We start from the raw sequence: 22,182 nt of genomic DNA, 5'->3' as shown, positions 1-22,182 counted from the left end.
TTGTAGTTGTGTCACTTGCATTTGTTGTTGGGGTAGCAGTTGTTGTCGGGATTGCTGTTGTTGATGTTGTGGTACCAGAAGTTGTACTTGCGGCAGTACTCCTTGTTGTGGCACCTGCAGTTGTTGTTGTAGAACCCACCGTTGTTGTCGGAGCTGCACTTGTTGTTGTTGTGGCACCTGCAGTTGTTGTCGAGATTGCCGTTGTTGGTGTTGTGGTACCAGCAGTTGTTGTTCTAGAACCCACAGTTGTTGTGGCACCTGCAGTTGTTGTCGGGGTAGCAGTTGTTGTCGGGATTGCTGTTGTTGATGTTGTGGTACCAGCAGTTGTAGTTGGGGCAGTACTCCGTGTTGTGGTGCCTACAGTTGTTGTAGAACCCACCGTTGTTATCGGAGATGCACTTGTTGTTGTTGTGCCACCTGTTGTGGTGCCTGCAGTTGTTGTTGTAGACCCCACCGTTGTTGTCGGAGCTGCACTTGTTGTTGTTGTGGCACTTGCAGTTGTTGTTGTAGAACCCACAGTTGTTGTCGGAGCTGAACTTGTTGTTGTGGCACCTGCAGTTGTTGTCGGGGTAGCAGTTGTTGTCGAGATTGCTGTTGTTGATGTTGTGGTACCAGAAGTTGTACTTGCGGCAGTACTCCTTGTTGTGGCACCTGCAGTTGTTGTTGTAGAACCCACGGTTGTTGTTGGAGCTGCACTTGTTGTTGTTGTGGCACCTGCAGTTTTTGTCGGGATTGCCGTTGTTGGTGTTGTTGTAGCAGCAGTTGTAGCTGGGGCAGTACTCCCTGTTGTGGTGCCTGCAGTTGTTGTTGTAGAACCCACCGTTGTTGTCGGAGCTGCACTTGTTGTTGTTGTGGCACCTGTTGTGGTTCCTGCAGTTGTTGTTTTTGTAGAACCCACCGTTGTTGTCGGAGCTGCACTTGTTGTTGTTGTGGCACCTGCAGTTGTTGTCGAGATTGCCGTTGTTGGTGTTGTGATACCAGCAGTTGTTGTTCTAGAACCCACAGTTGTTGTGGCACCTGCAGTTGTTGTTGTAGAACCCACCGTTGTTGTCGGAGCTGCACTTGTTGTTGTTGTGGCACCTGCAGTTGTTGTCGAGATTGCCGTTGTTGGTGTTGTGGTACCAGCAGTTGTTGTTGTAGAACCCACAGTTGTTGTGGCACCTGCAGTTGTTGTCGGGGTAGCAGTTGTTGTCGGGATTGCTGTTGTTGATGTTGTGGTACCAGCAGTTGTAGTTGGGGCAGTACTCCGTGTTGTGGTGCCTACAGTTGTTGTAGAACCCACCGTTGTTATCGGAGATGCACTTGTTGTTGTTGTGCCACCTGTTGTGGTGCCTGCAGTTGTTGTTGTAGAACCCACCGTTGTTGTCGGAGCTGCACTTGTTGTTGTTGTGGCACTTGCAGTTGTTGTTGTAGAACCCACAGTTGTTGTCGGAGCTGAACTTGTTGTTGTGGCACCTGCAGTTGTTGTCGGGGTAGCAGTTGTTGTTGGGATTGCTGTTGTTGATGTTGTAGTACCAGTAGTTGTAGTTGTGGCAATTGCACTTGTTGTTGGGGTAGCAGTTGTTGTCGGGGTAGCAGTTGTTGTCGGGATTGCTATTGTTGATGTTGTGGTACCAGAAGTTGTACTAGGGGCAGTACTCCTTGTTGTGGCACCTGCAGTTGTTGTTGTAGAACCCACCGTTGTTGTCGGACCTGCACTTGTTGTTGTTGTGACACCTGTTGTGGTGCCTGCAGTTGTTGTTGTTGTAGAACCCACCGTTGTTGTCGGAGCTGCACTTGTTGTTGTTGTGGCACCTGCAGTTGTTGTCGGGATTGGCGTTGTTGGTGTTGTGGTACCAGCAGTTGTAGCTGGGGCAGTACTCCCTGTTGTGGTGCCTGCAGTTGTTGTTGTAGAACCCACCGTTGTTGTCCAAGCTGCACTTGTTGTTCTTGTTGTACCTGTTGTGGTGCCTGCAGTTGTTGTTGTTGTAGAACCCACCGTTGTTGTTGGACCTGCACTTGTTGTTGTTGTGGCACCTGCAGTTGTTGTTATAGAACCCACCGTTGTTGTCGGAGCTGCACTTGTTGTTGTTGTGGCACCTGCAGTTGTTGTCGAGATTGCCGTTGTTGGTGTTGTGGTACCAGCAGTTGTTGTTGTAGAACCCACAGTTGTTGTGGCACCTGCAGTTGTTGTCGGGGTAGCAGTTGTTGTCGGGATTGCTGTTGTTGATGTTGTGGTACCAGCAGTTGTAGTTGGGGCAGTACTCCGTGTTGTGGTGCCTACAGTTGTTGTAGAACCCACCGTTGTTATTGGAGATGCACTTGTTGTTGTTGTGCCACCTGTTGTGGTGCCTGCAGTTGTTGTTGTAGAACCCACCGTTGTTGTCGGAGCTGCACTTGTTGTTGTTGTGGCACCTGTTGTGGTGCCTGCAGGTGTTGTTGTAGAACCCACCGTTGTTGTTGGAGCTGCACTTGTTGTTGTTGTGGCACCAGCAGTTGTTGTTGTAGAACCCACAGTTGTTGTCGGAGCTGAACTTGTTGTTGTGGCACCTGCAGTTGTTGTCGGGGTAGCAGTTGTTGTCGGGATTGCTGTTGTTGATGTTGTGGTACCAGCAGTTGTAGTTGGGGCAGTACTCTGTGTTGTGGTGCCTGCAGTTGTTGTTGTAGAACCCACCGTTGTTGTCGGACCTGCACTTGTTGTTGTTGTGCCACCTGTTGTGATGCCTGCAGTTGTTGTTGTAGAACGCACCGTTGTTGTCGGAGATGCACTTGTTGTTGTTGTGGCACCTGCAGTTGTTGTCGGGACTGCTGTTGTTGATGTTGTGCTCCCAGCAGTTGTAGTTGTGGGACCTGCTGTTGTTGTCGGGGTAGTAGTTGTTGTCGGGGTTGCTGTTGTTGATGTTGTGGTACCAGCAGTTGTAGTTGTGGCACTTGCAGTTGTTGTTGGGGTAGCAGTTGTTGTTGGGGTAGCAGTTGTTGTCGGTATTGCTGTTGTTGATGTTGTGGTACCAGAAGTTGTACTTGGGGCAGTACTCCTTGTTGTGGCACCTGCAGTTGTTGTTGTAGAACCCACCGTTGTTGTCGGAGCTGCACTTGTTGTTGTTGTGGCACCTGCAGTTGTTGTCGAGATTGCCGTTGTTGGTACTGTCGTACCAGCAGTTGTTGTTGTAGAACCCACAGTTGTTGTGGCACCTGCAGTTGTTGTCGGGGTAGCAGTTGTTGTCGGGATTGCTGTTGTTAATGTTGTGGTACCAGCAGTTGTAGTTGGGGCAGTACTCCGTGTTGTGGTGCCTACAGTTGTTGTAGAACCCACCGTTGTTATCGGAGATGCACTTGTTGTTGTTGTGCCACCTGTTGTGGTGCCTGCAGTTGTTGTTGTAGAACCCACCGTTGTTGTCAGAGCTGCACTTGTTGTTGTTGTTGCACCTGTTGTGGTGCCTGCAGTTGTTTTTGTAGAACCCACCGTTGTTGTTGGACCTGCACTTGTTGTTGTTGTGGCACCTGCAGTTGTTGTTATAGAACCCACAGTTGTTGTCGGAGCTGAACTTGTTGTTGTGGCACCTGCAGTTGTTGTCGGGATTGCTGTTGTTGATGTTGTGGTACCAGCAGTTGTAGTTGGGGTAGTACTCTGTGTTGTGGTGCCTGCAGTTGTTGTTGTAGAACCCACCGTTGTTGTCGGACCTGCACTTGTTGTTGTTGTGCCACCTGTTGTGGTGCCTGCAGTTGTTGTTGTAGAACCCAACGTTGTTGTCGGAGATGCACTTGTTGTTGTTGTGGCACCTGCAGTTGTTGTCGGGATTGCTGTTGTTGATGTTGTGCTACCAGCAGTTGTAGTTGTGGGACCTGCTGTTGTTGTCGGGGTAGTAGTTGTTGTCGGGGTTGCTGTTGTTGATGTTGTGGTACCAGCAGTTGTAGTTGTGGCACTTGCAGTTGTTGTTGGGGTAGGAGTTGTTGTCGGGGTAGCAGTTGTTGTCGGGATTGCTGTTGTTGATGTTGTGGTACCAGCAGTTGTAGTTGGGGCAGTACTCCGTGTTGTGGTGCCTACAGTTGTTGTAGAACCCACCGTTGTTGTCGGAGCTGCACTTGTTGTTGATGTGGCACCTGTTGTGGTGCCTGCAGGTTTTGTTGTTGTAGAACCCACCGTTGTTGTTGGAGCTGCACTTGTTTTTGTTGTGGCACCTGCAGTTGTTGTCGGGATTGCCGTTGTTGGTGTTGTGGTAGCAGCAGTTGTAGCTGGGGCAGTACTCCCTGTTGTGGTGCCTGCAGTTGTTGTTGTAGAACCCACCGTTGTTGTCGGAGCTGCACTTGTTGTTGTTGTTGCACCTGTTGTGGTGCCTGCAGTTGTTGTTGTTGTAGAACCCACCGTTGTTGTCGGAGCTGCACTTGTTGTTGATGTGGCACCTGTTGTGGTGCCTGCAGGTTTTGTTGTTGTAGAACCCACCGTTGATGTTGGAGCTGCACTTGTTGTTGTTGTGGCACCAGCAGTTGCTGTCGGAGCTGAACTTGTTGTTGTGGCACCTGCAGTTGTTGTCGGGGTAGCAGTTGTTGTCGGGATTGCTGTTGTTGATGTTGTGGTACCAGCAGTTGTAGTTGGGGCAGTACTCTGTGTTGTGGTGCCTGCAGTTGTTGTTGTAGAACCCACCGTTGTTGTCGGACCTGCACTTGTTGTTGTTGTGCCACCTGTTGTGGTGCCTGCAGTGGTTGTTGTAGAACCCACCGTTGTTGTCGGAGATGCACTTGTTGTTTTTGTGGCACCTGCAGTTGTTGTCGGGATTGCTGTTGTTGATGTTGTGGTACCAGCAGTTGTAGTTGGGGCAGTACTCCGTGTTGTGGTGCCTGCAGTTGTTGTTGTAGAACCCACAGTTGTTGTCGGAGCTGAACTTGTTGTTGTGGCACCTGCAGTTGTTGTCGGGGTAGCAGTTGTTGTTGGGATTGCTGTTGTTGATGTTGTGGTACCAGTAGTTGTAGTTGTGGCACTGGCACTTCTTGTTGGGGTAGCAGATGTTGTCGGGGTAGCAGTTGTTGTCGGGATTGCTGTTGTTGATGTTGTGGTACCAGCAGTTGTAGTTGGGGCAGTACTCTGTGTTGTGGTGCCTACAGTTGTTGTAGAACCCACCGTTGTTATCGGAGATGCACTTGTTGTTGTTGTGCCACCTGTTGTGGTGCCTGCAGTTGTTGTTGTAAAACCCACCGTTGTTGTCGGAGCTGCACTTGTTGTTGTTGTGCCACCTGTTGTGGTGCTTGCAGGTGTTGTTGTTGTAGAACCCACCGTTGTTGTTGGAGCTGCACTTGTTGTTGTTGTGGCACTTGCAGTTGTTGTTGTAGAACCCACAGTTGTTGTCGGAGCTGAACTTGTTGTTGTGGCACCTGCAGTTGTTGTCGGGGTAGCAGTTGTTGTCGGGGTTGCTGTTGTTGATGTTGTGGTACCAGCAGTTGTAGTTGTGGCACTTGCAGTTGTTGTTGGGGTAGCAGTTGTTGTTGGGGTAGCAGTTGTTGTCGGGATTGCTGTTGTTGATGTTGTGGTACCAGAAGTCGTACTTGGGGCAGTACTCCTTGTCGTGGCACCTGCAGTTGTTGTTGTAGAACCCACCGTTGTTGTTGGACCTGCACTTGTTGTTGTTGTGACACCTGTTGTGGTGCCTGCAGTTGTTGTTGTTGTAGAACTCACCGTTGTTGTCGGAGCTGCACTTGTTGTTGTTGTGGCACCTGCAGTTGTTGTCGGGATTGCCGTTGTTGGTGTTGTGGTACCAGCAGTTGTAGCTGGGGCAGTACTCCCTGTTGTGGTGCCTGCACTTGTTGTTGTAGAACCCACCGTTGTTGTCGGAGCTGCACTTGTTGTTGTTGTTGTTGCACCTGTTGTGGTGCCTGCAGTTGTTGTTGTTGTAGAACCCACCGTTGTTGTCGGAGCTGCACTTGTTGTTGATGTGGCACCTGTTGTGGTGCCTGCAGGTTTTGTTGTTGTAGAACCCACCGTTGTTGTTGGAGCTGCACTTGTTGTTGTTGTGGCACCTGCAGTTGTTGTCGGAGCTGAACTTGTTGTTGTGGCACCTGCAGTTGTTGTCGGGGTAGCAGTTGTTGTCGGGATTGCTGTTGTTGATGTTGTGGTACCAGCAGTTGTAGTTGGGGCAGTACTCTGTGTTGTGGTGCCTGCAGTTGTTGTTGTAGAACCCACCGTTGTTGTCGGACCTGCACTTGTTGTTGTTGTGCCACCTGTTGTGGTGCCTGCAGTTGTTGTTGTAGAACCCACCGTTGTTGTCGGAGATGCACTTGTTGTTGTTGTGGCACCTGCAGTTGTTGTCGGGATTGCTGTTGTTGATGTTGTGCTACCAGCAGTTGTAGTTGTGGGACCTGCTGTTGTTGTCGGGGTAGTAGTTGTTGTCGGGGTTGCTGTTGTTGATGTTGTGGTACCAGCAGTTGTAGTTGTGGCACTTGCAGTTGTTGTTGGGGTAGCAGTTGTTGTCGGGATTGCTGTTGTTGATGTTGTGGTACCAGAAGTCGTACTTGGGGCAGTACTCCTTGTTGTGGCACCTGCAGTTGTTGTTGTAGAACCCAGCGTTGTTGTCGGAGCTGCACTTGTTGTTGTTGTGGCACCTGCAGTTGTTGTCGAGATTGCCGTTGTTGGTACTGTGGTACCAGCAGTTGTTGTTGTAGAACCCACAGTTGTTGTGGCACCTGCAGTTGTTGTCGGGGTAGCAGTTGTTGTCGGGATTGCTGTTGTTGATGTTGTGGTACCAGCAGTTGTACTTGGGGCAGTACTCCGTGTTGTGGTGCCTACAGTTGTTGTAGAACCCACCGTTGTTATCGGAGATGCACTTGTTGTTGTTGTGCCACCTGTTGTGGTGCCTGCAGTTGTTGTTGTAGAACCCACCGTTGTTGTCGGAGCTGCACTTGTTGTTGATGTGGCACCTGTTGTGGTGCCTGCAGGTTTTGTTGTTGTAGAACCCACCGTTGTTGTTGGAGCTGCACTTGTTGTTGTTGTGGCACCTGCAGTTGTTGTCGGGATTGCCGTTGTTGGTGTTGTGGTAGCAGCAGTTGTAGCTGGGGCAGTACTCCCTGTTGTGGTGCCTGCAGTTGTTGTTGTAGAACCCACCGTTGTTGTCGGACCTGCACTTGTTGTTGTTGTGGCACCTGTTGTGGTTCCTGCAGTTGTTGTTTTTGTAGAACCCACCGTTGTTGTCGGAGCTGCACTTGTTGTTGTTGTGGCACCTGCAGTTGTTGTCGAGATTGCCGTTGTTGCTGTTGTGGTACCAGCAGTTGTTGTTCTAGAACCCACAGTTGTTGTGGCACCTGCAGTTGTTGTCGGGTTAGCAGTTGTTGTCGGGGTTGCTGTTGTTGATGTTGTGGTACCAGTAGTTGTAGTTGTGGCACTTGCAATTGTTGTTGGGGTAGCAGTTGTTGTCGGGGTAGCAGTTGTTGTCGGGATTGCTGTTGTTGATGTTGTGGTACCAGAAGTTGTACTTGGGGCAGTACTCCTTGTTGTGGCACCTGCAGTTGTTGTTGTAGAACCCACCGTTGTTGTCGGAGCTGCACTTGTTGTTGTTGTGGCACCTGCAGTTGTTGTCGGGATTGCCGTTGTTGGTGTTGTGGTAGCAGCAGTTGTAGCTGGGGCAGTAGCAATTGTTGTTGGGGTATCACTTGTTGTAGGGGTAGCAGTTGTTGTCGGGATTGCTCTTGTTGATGTTGTGGTACCAGAAGTTGTACTTGGGGCAGTACTCCTTGTTGTGGCACCTGCAGTTGTTGTTGTAGAACCCACCGTTGTTGTCGGAGCTGCACTTGTTGTTGTTCTGGCACCTGCAGTTGTTGTCGGGATTGCCATTGTTGGTGTTGTGGTACCAGCAGTTGTTGTTGTAGAACCCACAGTTGTTGTCGGAGCTGAACTTGTTGTTGTGGCACCTGCAGTTGTTGTCGGGGTAGCAGTTGCTGTCGGGATTGCTGTTGTTGATGTTGTGGTACCAGCAGTTGTAGTTGTGGCACTTGCACTTGTTGTTGGGGTAGCAGTTGTTGTCGGGGTAGCAGTTGTTGTCGGGATTGCTATTGTTGATGTTCTGGTACCAGAAGTTGTACTTGGGGCAGTACTCCTTGTTGTGGCACCTGCAGTTGTTGTTGTAGAACCCACCGTTGTTGTCGGAGCTGCACTTGTTGTTGTTGTGACACCTGTTGTCGTGCCTGCAGTTGTTGTTGTTGTAGAACCCACCGTTGTTGTCGGAGCTGCACTTGTTGTTGTTGTGGCACCTGCAGTTGTTGTCGGGATTGCCGTTGTTGGTGTTGTGGTACCAGCAGTTGTAGCTGGGGCAGTACTCCCTGTTGTGGTGCCTGCAGTTGTTGTTGTAGAACCCACCGTTGTTCTCGGAGCTGCACTTGTTGTTGTTGTTGTTGCACCTGTTGTGGTGCCTGCAGTTGTTGTTGTTGTAGAACCCACCGTTGTTGTTGGACCTGCACTTGTTGTTCTTCTGGCACCTGCAGTTGTTGTTGTAGAACCCACAGTTGTTGTCGGAGCTGAACTTGTTGTTGTTGTGGCACCTGCAGTTGTTGTCGAGATTGCCGTTGTTGGTGCTGTGGTACCAGCAGTTGTTGTTGTAGAACCCACAGTTGTTGTGGCACCTGCAGTTGTTGTCGGGGTAGCAGTTGTTGTCGGGATTGCTGTTGTTGATGGTGTGGTACCAGCAGTTGTAGTTGGGGCAGTACTCCGTGCTGTGGTGCCTACAGTTGTTGTAGAACCCACCGTTGTTATCGGAGATGCACTTGTTGTTGTTGTGCCACCTGTTGTGGTGCCTGCAGTTGTTGTTGTAGAACCCACCGTTGTTGTCGGAGCTGCACTTGTTGTTATTGTGGCACGTGTTGTGGTGCCTGCACGTGTTGTTGTTGTAGAACCCACCGTTGTTGTTGGAGCTGCACTTGTTGTTGTTGTGGCACTTGCAGTTGTTGTTGTAGAACCCACAGTTGTTGTCGGAGCTGAACTTGTTGTTGTGGCACCTGCAGTTGTTGTGGGGGTAGCAGTTGTTGTCGGGATTGCTGTTGTTGATGTTGTGGTACCAGTAGTTGTAGTTGTGGCACTTGCACTTGTTGTTGGGGTAGCAGTTGTTGTCGGGGTAGCAGTTGTTGTCGGGATTGCTATTGTTGATGTTGTGGTACCAGAAGTTGTACTTGGGGCAGTACTCCTTGTTGTGGCACCTGCAGTTGTTGTTGTAGAACCCACCGTTGTTGTCGGAGCTGCACTTGTTGTTGTTCTGACACCTGTTGTGGTGCCTGCAGTTGTTGTTGTTGTAGAACCCACCGTTGTTGTCGGAGCTGCACTTGTTGTTGTTGTGGCACCTGCAGTTTTTGTCGGGATTGCCGTTGTTGGTGTTGTGGTACCAGCAGTTGTAGCTGGGGCAGTACTCCCTGTTGTGGTGCCTGCAGTTGTTGTTGTAGAACCCACCGTTGTTGTCGGAGCTGCACTTGTTGTTGTTGTGCCACCTGTTGTGGTGCTTGCAGGTGTTGTTGTTGTAGAACCCACCGTTGTTGTTGGAGCTGCACTTGTTGTTGTTGTGGCACTTGCAGTTGTTGTTGTAGAACCCACAGTTGTTGTCGGAGCTGAACTTGTTGTTGTGGCACCTGCAGTTGTTGTCGGGCTAACAGTTGTTGTCGGGGTTGCTGTTGTTGATGTTGTGGTACCAGCAGTTGTAGTTGTGGCGCTTGCAGTTGTTGTTGGGGTAGCAGTTGTTGTTGGGGTAGCAGTTGTTGTCGGGATTGCTGTTGTTGATGTTGTGGTACCAGAAGTCGTACTTGGGGCAGTACTCCTTGTTGTGGCACCTGCAGTTGTTGTTGTAGAACCCACCGTTGTTGTTGGACCTGCACTTGTTGTTGTTGTGACACCTGTTGTGGTTCCTGCAGTTGTTGTTGTTGTAGAACTCACCGTTGTTGTCGGAGCTGCACTTGTTGTTGTTGTGGCACCTGCAGTTGTAGTCGGGATTGCCGTTGTTGGTGTTGTGGTACCAGCAGTTGTAGCTGGGGCAGTACTCCCTGTTGTGGTGCCTGCAGTTGTTGTTGTAGAACCCACCGTTGTTGTCGGAGCTGCACTTGTTGTTGATGTGGCACCTGTTGTGGTGCCTGCAGGTTTTGTTGTTGTAGAACCCACCGTTGTTGTTGGAGCTGCACTTGTTGTTGTTGTGGCACCTGCAGTTGTTGTCGGAGCTGAACTTGTTGTTGTGGCACCTGCAGTTGTTGTCGGGGTAGCAGTTGTTGTCGGGATTGCTGTTGTTGATGTTGTGGTACCAGCAGTTGTAGTTGGGGCAGTACTCTGTGTTGTGGTGCCTGCAGTTGTTGTTGTAGAACCCACCGTTGTTGTCGGACCTGCACTTGTTGTTGTTGTGCCACCTGTTGTGGTGCCTGCAGTTGTTGTTGTAGAACCCACCGTTGTTGTCGGAGATGCACTTGTTGTTGTTGTGGCACCTGCAGTTGTTGTCGGGATTGCTGTTGTTGATGTTGTGCTACCAGCAGTTGTAGTTGTGGGACCTGCTGTTGTTGTCGGGGTAGTAGTTGTTGTCGGGGTTGCTGTTGTTGATGTTGTGGTACCAGCAGTTGTAGTTGTGGCACTTGCAGTTGTTGTTGGGGTAGCAGTTGTTGTCGGGATTGCTGTTGTTGATGTTGTGGTACCAGAAGTCGTACTTGGGGCAGTACTCCTTGTTGTGGCACCTGCAGTTGTTGTTGTAGAACCCAGCGTTGTTGTCGGAGCTGCACTTGTTGTTGTTGTGGCACCTGCAGTTGTTGTCGAGATTGCCGTTGTTGGTACTGTGGTACCAGCAGTTGTTGTTGTAGAACCCACAGTTGTTGTGGCACCTGCAGTTGTTGTCGGGGTAGCAGTTGTTGTCGGGATTGCTGTTGTTGATGTTGTGGTACCAGCAGTTGTACTTGGGGCAGTACTCCGTGTTGTGGTGCCTACAGTTGTTGTAGAACCCACCGTTGTTATCGGAGATGCACTTGTTGTTGTTGTGCCACCTGTTGTGGTGCCTGCAGTTGTTGTTGTAGAACCCACCGTTGTTGTCGGAGCTGCACTTGTTGTTGATGTGGCACCTGTTGTGGTGCCTGCAGGTTTTGTTGTTGTAGAACCCACCGTTGTTGTTGGAGCTGCACTTGTTGTTGTTGTGGCACCTGCAGTTGTTGTCGGGATTGCCGTTGTTGGTGTTGTGGTAGCAGCAGTTGTAGCTGGGGCAGTACTCCCTGTTGTGGTGCCTGCAGTTGTTGTTGTAGAACCCACCGTTGTTGTCGGACCTGCACTTGTTGTTGTTGTGGCACCTGTTGTGGTTCCTGCAGTTGTTGTTTTTGTAGAACCCACCGTTGTTGTCGGAGCTGCACTTGTTGTTGTTGTGGCACCTGCAGTTGTTGTCGAGATTGCCGTTGTTGCTGTTGTGGTACCAGCAGTTGTTGTTCTAGAACCCACAGTTGTTGTGGCACCTGCAGTTGTTGTCGGGTTAGCAGTTGTTGTCGGGGTTGCTGTTGTTGATGTTGTGGTACCAGTAGTTGTAGTTGTGGCACTTGCAATTGTTGTTGGGGTAGCAGTTGTTGTCGGGGTAGCAGTTGTTGTCGGGATTGCTGTTGTTGATGTTGTGGTACCAGAAGTTGTACTTGGGGCAGTACTCCTTGTTGTGGCACCTGCAGTTGTTGTTGTAGAACCCACCGTTGTTGTCGGAGCTGCACTTGTTGTTGTTGTGGCACCTGCAGTTGTTGTCGGGATTGCCGTTGTTGGTGTTGTGGTAGCAGCAGTTGTAGCTGGGGCAGTAGCAATTGTTGTTGGGGTATCACTTGTTGTAGGGGTAGCAGTTGTTGTCGGGATTGCTCTTGTTGATGTTGTGGTACCAGAAGTTGTACTTGGGGCAGTACTCCTTGTTGTGGCACCTGCAGTTGTTGTTGTAGAACCCACCGTTGTTGTCGGAGCTGCACTTGTTGTTGTTCTGGCACCTGCAGTTGTTGTCGGGATTGCCATTGTTGGTGTTGTGGTACCAGCAGTTGTTGTTGTAGAACCCACAGTTGTTGTCGGAGCTGAACTTGTTGTTGTGGCACCTGCAGTTGTTGTCGGGGTAGCAGTTGCTGTCGGGATTGCTGTTGTTGATGTTGTGGTACCAGCAGTTGTAGTTGTGGCACTTGCACTTGTTGTTGGGGTAGCAGTTGTTGTCGGGGTAGCAGTTGTTGTCGGGATTGCTATTGTTGATGTTCTGGTACCAGAAGTTGTACTTGGGGCAGTACTCCTTGTTGTGGCACCTGCAGTTGTTGTTGTAGAACCCACCGTTGTTGTCGGAGCTGCACTTGTTGTTGTTGTGACACCTGTTGTCGTGCCTGCAGTTGTTGTTGTTGTAGAACCCACCGTTGTTGTCGGAGCTGCACTTGTTGTTGTTGTGGCACCTGCAGTTGTTGTCGGGATTGCCGTTGTTGGTGTTGTGGTACCAGCAGTTGTAGCTGGGGCAGTACTCCCTGTTGTGGTGCCTGCAGTTGTTGTTGTAGAACCCACCGTTGTTCTCGGAGCTGCACTTGTTGTTGTTGTTGTTGCACCTGTTGTGGTGCCTGCAGTTGTTGTTGTTGTAGAACCCACCGTTGTTGTTGGACCTGCACTTGTTGTTCTTCTGGCACCTGCAGTTGTTGTTGTAGAACCCACAGTTGTTGTCGGAGCTGAACTTGTTGTTGTTGTGGCACCTGCAGTTGTTGTCGAGATTGCCGTTGTTGGTGCTGTGGTACCAGCAGTTGTTGTTGTAGAACCCACAGTTGTTGTGGCACCTGCAGTTGTTGTCGGGGTAGCAGTTGTTGTCGGGATTGCTGTTGTTGATGGTGTGGTACCAGCAGTTGTAGTTGGGGCAGTACTCCGTGCTGTGGTGCCTACAGTTGTTGTAGAACCCACCGTTGTTATCGGAGATGCACTTGTTGTTGTTGTGCCACCTGTTGTGGTGCCTGCAGTTGTTGTTGTAGAACCCACCGTTGTTGTCGGAGCTGCACTTGTTGTTATTGTGGCACGTGTTGTGGTGCCTGCACGTGTTGTTGTTGTAGAACCCACCGTTGTTGTTGGAGCTGCACTTGTTGTTGTTGTGGCACTTGCAGTTGTTGTTGTAGAACCCACAGTTGTTGTCGGAGCTGAACTTGTTGTTGTGGCACCTGCAGTTGTTGTGGGGGTAGCAGTTGTTGTCGGGATTGCTGTTGTTGATGTTGTGGTACCAGTAGTTGTAGTTGTGGCACTTGCACTTGTTGTTGGGGTAGCAGTTGTTGTCGGGGTAGCAGTTGTTGTCGGGATTGCTATTGTTGATGTTGTGGTACCAGAAGTTGTACTTGGGGCAGTACTCCTTGTTGTGGCACCTGCAGTTGTTGTTGTAGAACCCACCGTTGTTGTCGGAGCTGCACTTGTTGTTGTTCTGACACCTGTTGTGGTGCCTGCAGTTGTTGTTGTTGTAGAACCCACCGTTGTTGTCGGAGCTGCACTTGTTGTTGTTGTGGCACCTGCAGTTTTTGTCGGGATTGCCGTTGTTGGTGTTGTGGTACCAGCAGTTGTAGCTGGGGCAGTACTCCCTGTTGTGGTGCCTGCAGTTGTTGTTGTAGAACCCACCGTTGTTGTCGGAGCTGCACTTGTTGTTGTTGTGCCACCTGTTGTGGTGCTTGCAGGTGTTGTTGTTGTAGAACCCACCGTTGTTGTTGGAGCTGCACTTGTTGTTGTTGTGGCACTTGCAGTTGTTGTTGTAGAACCCACAGTTGTTGTCGGAGCTGAACTTGTTGTTGTGGCACCTGCAGTTGTTGTCGGGCTAACAGTTGTTGTCGGGGTTGCTGTTGTTGATGTTGTGGTACCAGCAGTTGTAGTTGTGGCGCTTGCAGTTGTTGTTGGGGTAGCAGTTGTTGTTGGGGTAGCAGTTGTTGTCGGGATTGCTGTTGTTGATGTTGTGGTACCAGAAGTCGTACTTGGGGCAGTACTCCTTGTTGTGGCACCTGCAGTTGTTGTTGTAGAACCCACCGTTGTTGTTGGACCTGCACTTGTTGTTGTTGTGACACCTGTTGTGGTTCCTGCAGTTGTTGTTGTTGTAGAACTCACCGTTGTTGTCGGAGCTGCACTTGTTGTTGTTGTGGCACCTGCAGTTGTAGTCGGGATTGCCGTTGTTGGTGTTGTGGTACCAGCAGTTGTAGCTGGGGCAGTACTCCCTGTTGTGGTGCCTGCAGTTGTTGTTGTAGAACCCACCGTTGTTGTCGGAGCTGCACTTGTTGTTGATGTGGCACCTGTTGTGGTGCCTGCAGGTTTTGTTGTTGTAGAACCCACCGTTGTTGTTGGAGCTGCACTTGTTGTTGTTGTGGCACCTGCAGTTGTTGTCGGAGCTGAACTTGTTGTTGTGGCACCTGCAGTTGTTGTCGGGGTAGCAGTTGTTGTCGGGATTGCTGTTGTTGATGTTGTGGTACCAGCAGTTGTAGTTGGGGCAGTACTCTGTGTTGTGGTGCCTGCAGTTGTTGTTGTAGAACCCACCGTTGTTGTCGGACCTGCACTTGTTGTTGTTGTGCCACCTGTTGTGGTGCCTGCAGTTGTTGTTGTAGAACCCACCGTTGTTGTCGGAGATGCACTTCTTGTTGTTGTGGCACCTGCAGTTGTTGTCGGGATTGCTGTTGTTGATGTTGTGCTACCAGCAGTTGTAGTTGTGGGACCTGCTGTTGTTGTCGGGGTAGTAGTTGTTGTTGGGGTTGCTGTTGTTGATGTTGTGGTACCAGCAGTTGTAGTTGTGGCACTTGCAGTTGTTGTTGGGGTAGCAGTTGTTGTCGGGATTGCTGTTGTTGATGTTGTGGTACCAGAAGTCGTACTTGGGGCAGTACTCCTTGTTGTGGCACCTGCAGTTGTTGTTGTAGAACCCAGCGTTGTTGTCGGAGCTGCACTTGTTGTTGTTGTGGCACCTGCAGTTGTTGTCGAGATTGCCGTTGTTGGTACTGTGGTACCAGCAGTTGTTGTTGTAGAACCCACAGTTGTTGTGGCACCTGCAGTTGTTGTCGGGGTAGCAGTTGTTGTCGGGATTGCTGTTGTTGATGTTGTGGTCCCAGCAGTTGTAGTTGGGGCAGTACTCCGTGTTGTGGTGCCTACAGTTGTTGTAGAACCCACCGTTGTTATCGGAGATGCACTTGTTGTTGTTGTGCCACCTGTTGTGGTGCCTGCAGTTGTTGTTGTAGAACCCACCGTTGTTGTCGGAGCTGCACTTGTTGTTGATGTGGCACCTGTTGTGGTGCCTGCAGGTTTTGTTGTTGTAGAACCCACCGTTGTTGTTGGAGCTGCACTTGTTGTTGTTGTGGCACCTGCAGTTGTTGTCGGGATTGCCGTTGTTGGTGTTGTGGTAGCAGCAGTTGTAGCTGGGGCAGTACTCCCTGTTGTGGTGCCTGCAGTTGTTGTTGTAGAACCCACCGTTGTTGTCGGACCTGCACTTGTTGTTGTTGTGGCACCTGTTGTGGTTCCTGCAGTTGTTGTTTTTGTAGAACCCACCGTTGTTGTCGGAGCTGCACTTGTTGTTGTTGTGGCACCTGCAGTTGTTGTCGAGATTGCCGTTGTTGCTGTTGTGGTACCAGCAGTTGTTGTTCTAGAACCCACAGTTGTTGTGGCACCTGCAGTTGTTGTCGGGTTAGCAGTTGTTGTCGGGGTTGCTGTTGTTGATGTTGTGGTACCAGTAGTTGTAGTTCTGGCACTTGCAATTGTTGTTGGGGTAGCAGTTGTTGTCGGGGTAGCAGTTGTTGTCGGGATTGCTGTTGTTGATGTTGTGGTACCAGAAGTTGTACTTGGGGCAGTACTCCTTGTTGTGGCACCTGCAGTTGTTGTTGTAGAACCCACCGTTGTTGTCGGAGCTGCACTTGTTGTTGTTGTGGCACCTGCAGTTGTTGTCGGGATTGCCGTTGTTGGTGTTGTGGTAGCAGCAGTTGTAGCTGGGGCAGTAGCAATTGTTGTTGGGGTAGCACTTGTTGTAGGGGTAGCAGTTGTTGTCGGGATTGCTCTTGTTGATGTTGTGGTACCAGAAGTTGTACTTGGGGCAGTACTCCTTGTTGTGGCACCTGCAGTTGTTGTTGTTGTAGAACCCACCGTTGTTGTCGGAGCTGCACTTGTTGTTGTTCTGGCACCTGCAGTTGTTGTCGGGATTGCCATTGTTGGTGTTGTGGTACCAGCAGTTGTTGTTGTAGAACCCACAGTTGTTGTCGGAGCTGAACTTCTTGTTGTGGCACCTGCAGTTGTTGTCGGGGTAGCAGTTGCTGTCGGGATTGCTGTTGTTGATGTTGTGGTACCAGCAGTTGTAGTTGTGGCACTTGCACTTGTTGTTGGGGTAGCACTTGTTGTCGGGGTAGCAGTTGTTGTCGGGATTGCTATTGTTGATGTTGTGGTACCAGAAGTTGTACTTGGGGCAGTACTCCTTGTTGTGGCACCTGCAGTTGTTGTTGTAGAAACCACCGTTGTTGTCGGAGCTGCACTTGTTGTTGTTGTGACACCTGTTGTCGTGCCTGCAGTTGTTGTTGTTGTAGAACCCACCGTTGTTGTCGGAGCTGCACTTGTTGTTGTTGTGGCACCTGCAGTTGTTGTCGGGATTGCCGTTGTTGGTGTTGTGGTACCAGCAGTTGTAGCTGGGGCAGTACTCCCTGTTGTGGTGCCTGCAGTTGTTGTTGTAGAACCCACCGTTGTTCTCGGAGCTGCACTTGTTGTTGTTGTTGTTGCACCTGTTCTGGTGCCTGCAGTTGTTGTTGTTGTAGAACCCACCGTTGTTGTTGGACCTGCACTTGTTGTTCTTGTGGCACCTGCAGTTGTTGTTGTAGAACCCACAGTTGTTGTCGGAGCTGAACTTGTTGTTGTTGTGGCACCTGCAGTTGTTGTCGAGATTGCCGTTGTTGGTGCTGTGGTACCAGCAGTTGTTGTTGTAGAACCCACAGTTGTTGTGGCACCTGCAGTTGTTGTCGGGGTAGCAGTTGTTGTCGGGATTGCTGTTGTTGATGGTGTGGTACCAGCAGTTGTAGTTGGGGCAGTACTCCGTGTTGTGGTGCCTACAGTTGTTGTAGAACCCACCGTTGTTATCGGAGATGCACTTGTTGTTGTTGTGCCACCTGTTGTGGTGCCTGCAGTTGTTGTTGTAGAACCCACCGTTGTTGTCGGAGCTGCACTTGTTGTTGTTGTGCCACCTATTGTGGTGCCTGCACGTGTTGTTGTTGTAGAACCCACCGTTGTTGTTGGAGCTGCACTTGTTGTTGTTGTGGCACTTGCAGTTGTTGTTGTAGAACCCACAGTTGTTGTCGGAGCTGAACTTGTTGTTGTGGCACCTGCAGTTGTTGTGGGGGTAGCAGTTGTTGTCGGGATTGCTGTTGTTGATGTTGTGGTACCAGTAGTTGTAGTTATGGCACTTGCACTTGTTGTTGGGGTAGCAGTTGTTGTCGGGGTAGCAGTTGTTGTCGGGATTGCTATTGTTGATGTTGTGGTACCAGAAGTTGTACTTGGGGCAGTACTCCTTGTTGTGGCACCTGCAGTTGTTGTTGTAGAACCCACCGTTGTTGTCGGAGCTGCACTTGTTGTTTTTCTGACACCTGTTGTGGTGCCTGCAGTTGTTGTTGTTGTAGAACCCACCGTTGTTGTCGGAGCTGCACTTGTTGTTGTTGTGGCACCTGCAGTTGTTGTCGAGATTGCCGTTGTTGCTGTTGTGGTACCAGCAGTTGTTGTTCTAGAACCCACAGTTGTTGTGGCACCTGCAGTTGTTGTCGGGTTAGCAGTTGTTGTCGGGGTTGCTGTTGTTGATGTTGTGGTACCAGTAGTTGTAGTTGTGGCACTTGCAATTGTTGTTGGGGTAGCAGTTGTTGTCGGGGTAGCAGTTGTTGTCGGGATTGCTGTTGTTGATGTTGTGGTACCAGAAGTTGTACTTGGGGCAGTACTCCTTGTTGTGGCACCTGCAGTTGTTGTTGTAGAACCCACCGTTGTTGTCGGAGCTGCACTTGTTGTTGTTGTGGCACCTGCAGTTGTTGTCGGGATTGCCGTTGTTGGTGTTGTGGTAGCAGCAGTTGTAGCTGGGGCAGTAGCAATTGTTGTTGGGGTAGCACTTGTTGTAGGGGTAGCAGTTGTTGTCGGGATTGCTCTTGTTGATGTTGTGGTACCAGAAGTTGTACTTGGGGCAGTACTCCTTGTTGTGGCACCTGCAGTTGTTGTTGTAGAACCCACCGTTGTTGTCGGAGCTGCACTTGTTGTTGTTCTGGCACCTGCAGTTGTTGTCGGGATTGCCATTGTTGGTGTTGTGGTACCAGCAGTTGTTGTTGTAGAACCCACAGTTGTTGTCGGAGCTGAACTTGTTGTTGTGGCACCTGCAGTTGTTGTCGGGGTAGCAGTTGCTGTCGGGATTGCTGTTGTTGATGTTGTGGTACCAGCAGTTGTAGTTGTGGCACTTGCACTTGTTGTTGGGGTAGCAGTTGTTGTCGGGGTAGCAGTTGTTGTCGGGATTGCTATTGTTGATGTTGTGGTACCAGAAGTTGTACTTGGGGCAGTACTCCTTGTTGTGGCACCTGCAGTTGTTGTTGTAGAACCCACCGTTGTTGTCGGAGCTGCACTTGTTGTTGTTGTGACACCTGTTGTCGTGCCTGCAGTTGTTGTTGTTGTAGAACCCACCGTTGTTGTCGGAGCTGCACTTGTTGTTGTTGTGGCACCTGCAGTTGTTGTCGGGATTGCCATTGTTGGTGTTGTGGTACCAGCAGTTGTAGCTGGGGCAGTACTCCCTGTTGTGGTGCCTGCAGTTGTTGTTGTAGAACCCACCGTTGTTCTCGGAGCTGCACTTGTTGTTGTTGTTGTTGCACCTGTTGTGGTGCCTGCAGTTGTTGTTGTTGTAGAACCCACCGTTGTTGTTGGACCTGCACTTGTTGTTCTTGTGGCACCTGCAGTTGTTGTTGTAGAACCCACAGTTGTTGTCGGAGCTGAACTTGTTGTTGTTGTGGCACCTGCAGTTGTTGTCGAGATTGCCGTTGTTGGTGCTGTGGTACCAGCAGTTGTTGTTGTAGAACCCACAGTTGTTGTGGCACCTGCAGTTGTTGTTGTAGAACCCACCGTTGTTGTCGGAGCTGCACTTGTTGTTGTTGTGGCACCTGTTGTGGTGCCTGCAGTTGTTGTTGTTGTAGAACCCACCGTTGTTGTTGGAGCTGCACTTGTTGTTGTTGTGGCACCTGTAGTTGTTGTTGTAGAACCCACAGTTGTTGTCGGAGCTGAACTTGTTGTTGTGGCACCTGCAGTTGTTGTCGGGGTAGCAGTTGTTGTCGGGATTGCTGTTGTTGATGTTGTGGTACCAGTAGTTGTAGTTGTGGCACTTGCAATTGTTGTTGGGGTAGCACTTGTTGTCGGGGTAGCAGTTGTTGTCGGGATTGCTGTTGTTGATGTTGTGGTACCAGCATTTGTACTTGGGGCAGTACTCCGTGTTGTGGTGCCTACAGTTGTTGTTGTAGAACCCACCGTTGTTGTCGGAGCTGCACTTGTTGTTGTTGTGGCACCTGTTGTGGTTCCTGCAGTTGTTGTTTTTGTAGAACCCACCGTTGTTGTCGGAGCTGCACTTGTTGTTGTTGTAGCACCTGCAGTTGTTGTCGAGATTACCGTTGTTGGTGTTGTGGTACCAGCAGTTGTTGTTGTAGAACCCACAGTTGTTGTGGCACCTGCAGTTGTTGTCGGGGTAGCAGTTGTTGTCGGGATTGCTGTTGTTGATGTTGTGGTACCAGCAGTTGTAGTTGGGGCAGTACTCCGTGTTATGGTGCCTACAGTTGTTGTAGAACCCACCGTTGTTATCGGAGATGCACTTGTTGTTGTTGTGCCACCTGTTGTGGTGCCTGCAGTTGTTGTTGTAGAACCCACCGTTGTTGTCGGACCTGCACTTGTTGTTGTTGTGGCACCTGTTGTGGTGCCTGCAGGTTTTGTTGTTGTAGAACCCACCGTTGTTGTTGGAGCTGCACTTGTTGTTGTTGTGGCACCAGCAGTTGCTGTCGGAGCTGAACTTGTTGTTGTGGCACCTTCAGTTGTTGTCGGGGTAGCAGTTGTTGTCGGGATTGCTGTTGTTGATGTTGTGGTACCAGAAGTTGAACTTGGGGCAGTACTCCGTGTTGTGATGCCTGCAGTTGTTGTCAGGATTGCCGTTGTTGATGTTGTGGTACCAGCAGTTGTAGCTGGGGCAGTACTCCCTGTTGTGGTGCCTGCAGTTTTTGTTGTAGAACCCACCGTTGTTGTCGGAGCTGCAGTTGTTGTTCTTGTGGCACCTGTTGTGGTTCCTGCAGTTGTTGTTGTTGTAGAACCCACCGTTGTTGTCGGAGCTGCACTTGTTGTTGTTGTGGCACCTGCAGTTGTTGTCGGGATTGCCGTTGTTGGTGTTGTGGTACCAGCAGTTGTTGTTGTAGAACCCACAGTTGTTGTCGGAGCTGAACTTGTTGTTGTGGCACCTGCAGTTGTTGTCGGGGTAGCAGTTGTTGTTCGGATTGCTGTTGTTGATGTTGTGGTACCAGCAGTTGTAGTTGGGGCAGTACTTTGTGTTGTGGTGCCTGCAGTTGTTGTTGTAGAACCCACCGTTGTTGTCGGACCTGCACTTGTTGTTGTTGTGCCACCTGTTGTGGTGCCTGCAGTTGTTGTTGTAGAACCCACCGTTGTTGTGGGAGCTGCACTTGTTGTTGTTGTGGCACCTGCAGTTCTTGTCGGGATTGCTGTTGTTGATGTTGTGCTACCAGCAGTTGTAGTTGTGGCACCTGCAGCTGTTGTTGTCGGAGTAGTAGTTGTTGTTGGGGTTGCTGTTGTTGATGTTGTGGTACCAGAAGTTGTAGTTGTGGCACTTGCATTTGTTGTTGGGGTAGCAGTTGTTGTCGGGGTAGCAGTTGTTGTCGGGATTGCTGGTGTTGATGTTGTGGTACCAGAAGTTGTACTTGGGGCAGTACTCCTTGTTGTGGCACCTGCAGTTGTTGTTGTAGAACCCACCGTTGTTGTCGGAGCTGCACTTGTTGTTGTGGCACCTGCAGTTGTTGTCGAGATTGCCGTTGTTGGTGTTGTGGTACCAGCAGTTGTTGTTGTGGCACCCACAGTTGTTGTGGCACCTGCAGTTGTTGTCGGGGTAGCAGTTGTTGTCGGGATTGCTGTTGTTGATGTTGTGGTACCAGCACTTGTAGTTGGGGCAGTACTCCGTGTTGTGGTGCCTGCAGTTGTTGTTGTAGAACCTACCGTTGTTGTCGGACCTGCACTTGTTGTTGTTGTGGCACCTGCAGTTGTTGTCGGGATTGCTGTTGTTGATGTTCTGCTACCAGCAGTTGCAGTTGTGGCACCTGCTGTTGTTGTCGGGGTAGTAGTTGTTGTCGGGGTTGCTGTTGTTGATGTTGTGGTACCAGCAGTTGTAGTTGTGGCACTTGCACTTGTTTTTGGGGTAGCAGTTGTTGTCGGGGTAGCAGTTGTTGTCGGGATGGCTGTTGTTGATGTTGTTGTACCAGAAGTTGTACTTGGGGCAGTACTCCTTGTTGTGGCACCTGCAGTTGTTGTTCTAGAACCCACCGTTGTTGTCGGAGCTGCACTTGTTGTTGTTGTGGCACCTGCAGTTGTTGTCGAGATTGCCGTTGTTGGTGTTGTGGTACCAGCAGTTGTTGTTGTAGAACCCACAGTTGTTGTGGCACCTGCAGTTGTTGTCGGGGTAGCAGTTGTTGTCGGGATTGCTGTTGTTGATGTTGTGGTACCAGCAGTTGTAGTTGGGGCAGTACTCCGTGTTGTGGTGCCTACAGTTGTTGTTGTAGAACCCACCGTTGTTATCGGACCTGCACTTGTTGTTGTGCCGCCTGTTATGGTGCCTGCAGTTGTTGTTGTAGAACCCACCGTTGTTGTTGGAGCTGCACTTGTTGTTGTTGTGGCACTTGCAGTTCTTGTTGTAGAACCCACAGTTGTTGTCGGAGCTGAACTTGTTGTTGTGGCACCTGCAGTTGTTGTCAAGATTGCCGTTGTTGGTGTTGTGGTACCAGCAGTTGTTGTTGTAGAACCCACAGTTGTTGTGGCACCTGCAGTTGTTGTCGGGGTAGCAGTTGTTGTCGGGATTGCTGTTGTTGATGTTGTGGTACCAGCAGTTGTAGTTGGGGCAGTACTCCGTGGCGTGGTGCCTACAGTTGTTGTTGTAGAACCCACCGCTGTTATCGAAGATGCACTTGTTGTTGTGCCACCTGTTGTGGTGCCTGCAGTTGTTGTTGTAGAACCCACCGTTGTTGTTGGAGCTGCACTTGTTG

At 50.2% G+C, this 22,182-nt stretch overlaps 1 protein-coding gene across 1 annotated transcript in view; it reads right to left on the bottom strand.

The window, feature by feature from the left end:
- Positions 1-22,182, bottom strand: part of omc2 (omcin 2) — a 127,496-nt gene that overhangs the window by 83,569 nt on the left and 21,745 nt on the right. Inside the window, exons 6-11 of the mRNA XM_084716263.1 lie at positions 13,564-14,058; positions 12,190-13,296; positions 9,418-9,993; positions 8,044-9,150; positions 4,225-5,073; positions 3,457-3,960 (exon numbers count right to left, since the gene is read on the bottom strand). Of these exons, the coding sequence (XP_084572389.1) occupies positions 3,457-3,960; positions 4,225-5,073; positions 8,044-9,150; positions 9,418-9,993; positions 12,190-13,296; positions 13,564-14,058 (4,638 nt within the window). The remainder of the gene's footprint in view (positions 1-3,456; positions 3,961-4,224; positions 5,074-8,043; positions 9,151-9,417; positions 9,994-12,189; positions 13,297-13,563; positions 14,059-22,182) is intronic.

Source organism: Lutjanus erythropterus, chromosome 4, assembly GCF_056507025.1.
Source record: "Lutjanus erythropterus isolate fLutEry1 chromosome 4, fLutEry1.hap2, whole genome shotgun sequence".
In the NCBI taxonomy this organism is placed as follows: Eukaryota; Metazoa; Chordata; class Actinopteri; order Lutjaniformes; family Lutjanidae; genus Lutjanus; species Lutjanus erythropterus.
This window is presented reverse-complemented; position numbering and strand designations above follow the sequence as displayed.